A 9,282-nucleotide genomic window follows, 5' to 3' on the forward strand; every position below is an offset into this window, starting at 1 on the left:
GCCACCAGAGGTCCTTGTTTATTGCCACAGGAGGTAGGTAATATCACACCAAAAGAAGCTATACTGATGTGTTTTAAGATCTGGAACACTAAAATACATAAAGATTTCACAGTGGTTGAGACTCTGAAGTTATTCTCCCCAGGTTCAAATCCTGGGACTGCAATTGTGTAACTTAACTACCGACAAGTTAGTTAATCCTCCAAGCCTCAGATTTCCTCAAAATCATAGTATCTACTTCTGTCATATCTAAAAATTGTTTCTGTTGTTGTTATGTGCTGTTGAGTCGGATCTGACTCATAGCGACCCCTCCTTGGGTTTCTGAGGCAGTATTGCTATGGAAGTAGATTGCCCAACCTTCCTTCTGAAGAGTGGCTGGAGGGTTTGAACCGCCAGCCTTCTGGTTAGCAGTCAAGTGCCTTAGGCACTATACTACCAGAGCTCCTATCTAAAAATTATATTGCTTCAAAAAGAGAGTTCCTACTCCTGAAAATATTGGCCTGAGGTAATCTTTATACCGTAAACCAAAAATATCCCTTGAAGTCTTCTTAAAATTTTTTTAATAAGTTTTAAAAACTAAAAAACCTTAAACATTTAAAAAAGATTTATTTTAATTTTTGTTGTCTTTCTGAATTTACACAGCAGAATATATACCAATCTAACAGTTTAATTCAGTGACATTGACTGTGTTCTTTGAGTTGTGCAGTCATTCTCACCATCCTTTAGTGAGTTGTTCCTCCTTCGTTAACATAAACTCACTCCCCCCTAAAGTTCCTGTCTAATCTTTTGAGTTGCTGTTGTCAACTTGATCCCAGTTAGGTCAATCCTAAAAGCACAATTCTCAAAGCAGACTTTTTTTTACTAAAGCTAAATGGTTCAGTTTTAAGAAGATTTCAGGGGATATTTTTGTTTATAGTTTAAAAATTTTCTCAAGATAATAGTTTTTGGAATTAATTCTAAAGCAATGTAAGGCACTAGGACACAGGCAGGCCCTCCATAGTTTTTAGTTATCACCCAAAGTCTAGTCCAGGGGTAAGCCTTTGAAGGTTTATGGAGAAAGACCAGTTTCTAAGGAGTAAAAAATGATTTGACATTAATTAACATTTTGAAACTTTGTAGTAGGAGGTGAGAAAACTCAAGGGTTCCCAGTGCACTCTGCTCTTCTTAGTGGAAGTGTCATCTTCTCTCACTTTCACATTATTTTATTCATAGTATGATGTTTCTTTTTCTGGCAGTTCATTCTGCCTCCCTTCCCTCTGTCTCAGATACTCTTCTTTGTAGTTCTTTAGCTATGACCAGTTTGCATGGGGTGGGCAAGAGGAAGGGAAATTGAGGTCAGTTCAGCCATATGCCTCAGCAGCACATCGGTCAGACACGAGCCTTGTTGAAGTGCTATGCAGTGAGCTGTCCGGTTTTCTGCACTCTGGGGGTGAATGGGCTAGTAAGGAAGAAAGGTAAGTAGGAAGCTCATTACCAGTGTGGTGTAACATCTGAAAGAACCTGTTAAAGTCTAAGAGCTATGAAGTATAAAGGAGGGAGAGCCACAGCTTCCATTCAGGACAGGGAGGGTGCTGCTAGACACTAGGTAGGGCCTCTCATCTCAGTGTCGAGTGGGATCTTCAGTGATAGACTGAAGGGTTATACCTCAGTTCATTTAGCCTCATTATAATGTCTCTTAAAAAAAAATCACACATTTCCTCTTTGACTTGTGTGACTCCCAGTTTCTTCCTTTCATTTTTGAAAAGGAGTCTGTGTCAGTGTCTCTCTGCTAGAAATCTCCCCACTCCATCCCTGGTCCAGCCTTGCGTTAGAAAATGGGACTGTCATTTGGTGGGGAAGGCTATCAATAGCAATTCAATAATTTAAATTGTTTTACTTTGAATTTAAAATATATTCTAACATTTCTTGAAGTGATAGTCCTTGACTATTTCACCATCTGTTCTGGTTACCTAGTGCCACTCTGACAAGAATATCTACCACAAATGGGATGGCTTTAACGAACAGGAGTTTATTCTTAAAATTTGGAGGTTTTAAGTCCAAGTGCCAGGCTCTAGGGGTTGGGTGAAAGCCCCTCAACCTTGGTGTCCAGCTCTGCCTCCTGCTCCCAGCCCACTGGAACTAGAGGTGTTTCTTCACTCAGACAGCTGCTGGCTGCTGAGGCTGACAGACCCAAGGTTGACAAGTAAAAAGGCACAGTCCTGATGTTACCAAACCACATAGCATTAATTTAAGTCCATTGTAAGTCCCAAGGTCGGCAGAGCATGGCAGGCTGCTGCTGAACGATGACATGGCTACATGCAGGGTCCAAGTGTGCTATAAGCTAGAGACCGTTACCAAACCTGCTACTTATATATGGGAAGCAAACCACATCCCTAAAGCAGCTACGCAGCTGCTTGTGGTAGATCCCACCATGGAGTTGATTGCCAGTCTCATCAGGGGAATAACTATCACCAGCTGCCCAGCCACTCAACCAGACTCAACCAAGTTGACAAACAAATGTAACCTTCACACCATCATCTTAAGAAGTGCTTCTTTTGCCTTATTGTTTTTTGTATGCTTTCATTCACATTCTTAAGTTGTCACTTGGATGTTAGAACTTTAAAAATTATTTTTTTCCTGATTGTAATTGTTTGCTTTCCCAGTTGCCAAAACACAGGGGATTTGGTCATGGAGGCTTTGCTGGAGGGAATGCAAAATCGGGGACATGGCGGGTAAGTTTACTTTTGACCCTAAGCTTTTCACTGCAGTTTTAAAAGCATGCTAAGTTGTGCCTCTGATTACCATGTGCTTTGGGTACAGAAGTGTTTTTAGCATAAGTGTTGAGTGCTAAGCTGTCCTATGTTCTGTGTGTGGACAACATCTCTCTTTGCAATGTTTGCCTCACCTTAGCGTGTGAAACTGCTTGCCTTCATCCCAACTCAAGTTTTCTAGTCTGAGAAAAAGAAATGTACAGAGATTTTTTTTTTTGGCAGTAAGTCCAAATGCTGGTGACGTTTATTTAAAAAGAAAAGTATTTAAACCTTGAAAGTTATAGTTCTCTGTGGCCATTGCTGAGAACTTCTTTGAATCAGGTACATCTATGATGCTTACCTCTGTTTCCAAGTTCCTCTATACTAGGTACCTACTGCATTATGTGGCATCTCCTGAAGCTTGGAAGGACATCAGTAAATTTCCAATAGTAAGATAGACAGTAGTAATTTTTTAATAATAAGATAGGGAGAAATAGTTGCAATAAATCTGGCCTAAGGATGAATTTCTTGAAATAGCTCTTAAAATTGTATTACCACTTTTCAGTGGGTAGCCTGATAGTTCCAAGGCTTTTGATTTTGTGTAGATGAGAATGTGAGGCATAGCCTTGCCTGGACTCTTCCTGAAAGCTTCTTGAAAATATTCCTAAAGAGTTACTTATTGGTTGTGGAAGTCTCACTCCACAAGCCAGACTTAAAACATCAATCTTGTGTTTGACTGAATGACTTAGTCTTTAAATTGACCCTTAGAGAAGATAAAATATTCTTTGGAATAAGTAGTCATCTTAATATGAGTATAAAAACCAAAACTTCGGAAATCCTGTTCTTTGTTTCTGATAATTTGTTTATTGGCATTGTTCAACTTCAGATAGTTTTACATCTTGATAATATTTTTATATGTAAAGAATAAAAAGTCACTTAGACATATTTGTTCTGTGTTCTTAATGGTCTGTGTTATTTATAGGGGATTTTTGACATCCTGTGAAGCAGAGCTACAGGAACTCATGAAACAGATTGACATAATGGTGGCACATAAAAAATCTGAATGGGAAGGCCAGACACATGCTCTAGAAACTTGCTTGAACATCCGTGAACAAGAGCTTAAGACTCTTAGAAGTCAGTTGGATATGAAACACAAAGAGGTAAAATGATTGATATTTTGACCTTCCTTTTCTATTAGGAGCTCTGGTAGCGTAGTGCCTAAAGCATTTGACTGCTAACCAAAAGGCTGGCAGTTCAAAACTACCAATCACTCCTCCGAAGAAAGGTTGGGCAATCTACTTCTGTAATGATACCTTCTTGGAAACCCAAGGAGGGGTCACTATGAGCTGGATATGACTCCATGGCAGTGGGTTTGTTGTATTTTTAGTCGTGTTTCTTAAAATTGTGTTCAAGAAAGCATTTGTATGTCAATTTAGTTTCTGTATTATATTTAGTTATAATTCTGATGGTTTCTTTTAGAAGAAAAAATTTATTGTGGAAATGCATAAGAATGTTGTTAGGGGCCTTCAACTTGGTTTCAATTCATAGTGACCTTTTGTACAACAGAGCATAACACTGCCAGGTCCTGCACTGTCCTCATAATTGTTTCTGTGTTTGAGCCACTATGTCAGTCCATCTCCTTGAGGGTCTTCCTCTATTTCACTGACCTTCTGCTTAGCATAATGTCTTTCTCCAGGGACTGGTCCCCTTGATAACATGTCCAAAGAACATGAAATGAACTTGCACCACCTTGCTTCTAAGGAGCATTCTGACTGTACTTGCCTTCTATATTTGTTTGCTTTTCTGGCAGTCCATGGTATATTTAGTGTTCTTTGCTAACACTGTAAATCAAAGGCATCAATTATTCTTTAGTCCTACTTGTTTGTTGTCCAGCTTTCACATAAATATGAGGTGGTTGAAAATACTATGGCTCGGTTCAGGTGGACCTTAGTCCTCAAAGTGATATCTTTGCTTTTTAAAACATTAACAAGGTCTTTTGCAGCAGATTTGCCCAATGCAGTAAGTCATTTGTTTTCTTAACTGCTGCTTGCATAGGCATTGATTGTAGATCCAAGTAAAGAGAAATCCTTGACAGTTTTGATCTTTTCTCCGTTTATGATGATGTTGCTTATTGGCCACTTGTGAGGGTTTTGTTTTCTTTACGTTGAATTGTAATCCATACTGAAGACTGTAGTCTTTGATCTTCATCAATATGTGCTTAAGTCTTCTTTACTTTCAGTAAGCAAGGTTGTGTCATCTGTATATCACAGGTTGTTAGTGAGTCTTCCTCCAATCCTAATGCCACATTCTTCTTCATATAGTCCAGCTTCTTAGAGTATTTGCTCAGAATACAAATAGAGTAAGTATGGTGTGAGAATACAACCTGATGCGCACCTTTCCTGATTTTAAACTGCACAGTATCCCTTTGTTTTGTTTGAAGAGCTGCCTCTTGTTCTATGTACAGGTTCTGCATTAACACAGTGAAATGTTATGGAATTCCCATTCTTTGCAATCTTGTACATAATTTGTTATGAGCCATACAGTTGAATGTCTTTGCATAATCAATAAAACACGAGTAAACATCTTTCTGGTATTCTCTGCTTTCAGCCAAGATCCATCTCATATCAGCAATGATATATCTCATTCCACATCCTCTTCTGAGTCTGGTTTGAATTTTTGGCAGATTGTTGATGCATTGCTGCAACCATTTTTGAAATATCTTCAAAATTTTACTTGTGTGTAATAATAATGATTCAATATTTACTGCATTCCATTGGGTCACTTTTTTTTTCAAAAGGGCATAAATATGAATCTCTTCTAGCCAGTTGGCCAGGTAGCTGTCTTCCAAATTTCTGGGTGTAGATGAGTGAGCACTTGTAGTATTGCATGCATTTGTTGAAATGTCTCAGTTGGTATTCCATCAGTTCCTAGAGCCTTGCTTTTCACCACTGCCTTCAGTCTACCTTGAATTTCTTCCTTCATCAGTATTATCAGTCTTGATCATATGCTACCTCTTGAAATGGTTGAATATCAACCAGTTCTTTTTAGTACAGTGACTCTGTATAACTTCCATCTTTTGATGCTTCTTGTATCGTTCAATCTTATGCCCATAGAATCCTTCAGTATTGCAACTCAACGCTTGATCCCCCCCCCCCAGATTTTTCAGTTTGAGAAATGCCAAACGTGTTCTTCTCTTTTAATTTTTAATTTTCTAACTCCACGTTTTTGCATCCACCACTCATCTGTCAGTTTACCGTGGTAGTTTGCATGTTGCTGTGAGGCTGGAGGCTATGCCACTGGTATTTCAAACACCAGTAGGCTCGTTCATGGTCATTCATGGTAGGCAGGTTTCATCGAAGCTTTCAGACGAAGACAGACTGGGAGGAAGGACAGGGCCATCCACTTCTGAAGAAATTGGTACCGAATAGCAGTGAAACACTGTCTGATACGTTCCTGGAAAACTTTATGAATAGCTAAGAAACATTGTCTGATATAGTGCTGATACAGGAAGATGAGCCCCTCAGGTTGGGAGACACTCAAAATACACCTGGGGAAGAGCTGCCTCCCCAAAGTAGAGTCAGCCTTAATGACTTGGATAGAGTAAAGCTAAAGCTGATGGGGCATGATGCAAAATGGGAAGAAACAGCTGCAGACATTAATAGTAAGGACATGGGATGAACGAAGTATGAATCTAGGAAAATTGGAAGGTTCAAAAATGAAATGGAACAGATAAAGTTCAATATCCTAGTCATTTGTGAATTGAAATGGAAAGGTATTGGCCATTTTGAATCAGGTATATGGTCTATTATGCAGAGAATGACAGACTGAAGAGGAATGGCATTGTGTTCATCAAAAAGTGCACCTCAAGATTTTTCTTGAAGTACAGAGTACAGTGTTTTCATTGATAAGATAATATCTACATGCCTACAACAAAGATTAGTTAATACTACTCTTACTCAAATTTACACACCGCTCACTAAAGCCAAAGATGAAGAAATTGAAGATGTTTACTAACTTCTGCAGTCTGAAATTGACCAAGCATGTAGTAAGATTTACTGATAATTATTGGTGATTGGAATGTGAAAGTTGGAAAGAAGAAGCATCAGTAGTTGGAAAATATGGCTTTGGTGATATAAATGACACCAGAGATTGCATGATAGAATTTTGCAAGACCAATGACTTATTCCTTGCAAGTACCTTTTTTCAACAGCATAAACAGTGGCTATACATGCGGACCTCACCAGATGGAATACTCAGAAGTAAATCGATTACATCTGTGGCAAGAGGCAATGGAGAAGCTCAATATCAATATCATTAGTCAGAACGTAGCCAGGAGCTGACTGTGGAACAGACCATCAGTACAAGTTCAAGTTGAAGCTAAAGAAAATTAAAATAAGTCCATGAGAGCCAGAATACAACCTTGATTATATCCCACCTGAATTTAGAGACCATCTGAAGAATAGATGTGACACATTGAACACCAGTGACCGAAGACCAGATGAGTTGTAGGATGACATCAAGATCATTGTACACGAAGAAAGCAAAAGGTCATTAAAAAGACAGGAAAAGAAGAAAAGAACAAAATGAATGTCAGAAGAGACTCTGAAACTTGCTCTTGAACAGAAAGTACGTAAAGCAACTGGAAGAAATGCTGAAATAAAGGAACTGAGCAGAAGATGTCAAAGGGCAGCTTGAGGAGACAGAGTAAAGTATTATAATGACGTGTATCTGGAATAGAAAACCAAAGAGAAGAACACGCTTGGAATTTCTCAAGCTGAAAGACCTGAAGAAAATTCAAGCCTCAAGTTGCAATATTGAAGTATTCTACAGACAAAATATTGAACGATGCAGGAAACATCAAAAGATAGAAGGAATACACAGAGTCACTGTACCAAAAAAGAATTGGTCAATGTCCAGCTATTTCAGGAGGTAGTATATGATTAAGAGCTAATGGTACTGAAGGAAGAAGTTGAGGCTGTACTGAAGAAACTGGCGAAAAACAAGGCTCCAGGAATTGATGGAATACCATTGAGATGTTTCAACAAACAGATGCAGTGCTAGAAGCACACACTTGTTTATGCCCAGAAATTTGGAAGACAGCTCCCTGGCCAGCTGACTAGAAGAGATTGTTATTTGTGCCTATTCCAATGAAAGGTGATCCAACAGAATATGGAAATTATCAAACAATATCATTAATGTCAAACGCAAGTAAAATCTTGCTGAAGATAATTCTGGAAATGGTTGCAGCAGTACATTTACAGAGAACTTGCAGAAATACAAGCTGGATTCAGAAGAGGATATGGAACAAGGGTTATCATTGCTGACGTGAGATGGACCTTACTTGAAAGCAAAGAATACCAGAAAGATGTCTAGCTGTGGGTTTCTATATATATATTTTATATATACTGTGATTTGGGTGAAGATTTACACAGCAAATTCACTTTCCATACAGCAGTTCACATACACTTTGTCTCATGACATTGGCCACAATTTACCTCAATGCAACAGTTCCCCTCCCACTTCCTCCCGATAATTACCTCTTCCTGTGTCCATCCCTCCATGCCCTCCTGCCCCTTGAGCTGTCTCCTGGTGCATAAGCAGCCTTTCTTTCTCTCATGATTGTTCTCTCCAAAGAGTGTATCTACCTCAGGTAAATGTTCAACTCATATGCCTGTCTTTTGTTTGGCTGGAAGCCACAGGTGTGGGTTCAATTCCAAACCTGATGGGCAGCTAGGGGCCATAGTCTCAGTGGTTCCACCAGGCTCTATCGGACCAGCAAACCTGGTCCCCCCCCCCTTTTTGTTTTCAACAAATGATTTTGAGTTTTGTTCCACATTGTTCTCCCTCTCTATCCAGGATCTCCTACATAGATCCCCTTCCAAGTGGTTGACTGTGGTAGCCGGGCACCATCTAGTTCTTCTGGTCTCATAGTCACATAGGCTGCAGATCTGATGGTGTACCAGTTGCTAGGACTAATTGTTTCCATGAATTTTGGTTTTCTTCATTCTTCTTTGCTCTGGACAAGGAGAGACTCATTGTTGCATCTAGATGGCAGCTTGCAAGCTTTTAAGATCCCAGTTGCTTCTCGCCAAAGTAGGAGGTGGAACAATGTTTTGTGTAGTATGTTATGCCAATTGAGCTTGATGTCCCTTGTGACTATGGTCCCAAGTACACAGGTTCAACTACTTAGTCCCTCTGGGTAGTTGGCTGTGATCAAGCAGTGACTACAACCTTGCTCCTTATCAGCTCCACTATACACCTGGAAATTTAGATCATACACATAAACTTATAGGATCATTGTCTGCCAATCCTGTACATGTTCTTGGGTATACTCCCCACTTCATAGACATAACCTGCTAGTTCAGCCTGTCTACCCATCTATCCCCCTGTATACCCATGTTTGCCTTCACTGACAACTCAGTACTGTATATGCAAAAGGGTTCATATTTGTTGTCTGTACTGCCCATGTACCTCTCTATGTCTTTCTCATCCTCAATGCTGCCATATTGGTCACTCACATTTGGTACATTGCCCTTCTCTTCACCCAAATCAATAT

General features: G+C 39.5%; 1 protein-coding gene across 1 annotated transcript in view; it reads left to right on the plus strand.

The window, feature by feature from the left end:
• Positions 1-2,646: 2,646 nt before the first annotated feature.
• CEP63 (centrosomal protein 63) overlaps positions 2,647-9,282 on the plus strand; it is a 92,262-nt gene continuing 85,626 nt past the window's right edge. The window contains exons 1-2 of the mRNA XM_007937075.1: positions 2,647-2,708; positions 3,709-3,886. Of these exons, the coding sequence (XP_007935266.1) occupies positions 2,665-2,708; positions 3,709-3,886 (222 nt within the window). The 5' untranslated portion in view covers positions 2,647-2,664. The remainder of the gene's footprint in view (positions 2,709-3,708; positions 3,887-9,282) is intronic.

This window comes from Orycteropus afer, unplaced genomic scaffold (genome assembly GCF_000298275.1).
Source record: "Orycteropus afer afer isolate SDZICR_OR568_19922 unplaced genomic scaffold, OryAfe1.0 scaffold00003, whole genome shotgun sequence".
In the NCBI taxonomy this organism is placed as follows: Eukaryota; Metazoa; Chordata; class Mammalia; order Tubulidentata; family Orycteropodidae; genus Orycteropus; species Orycteropus afer.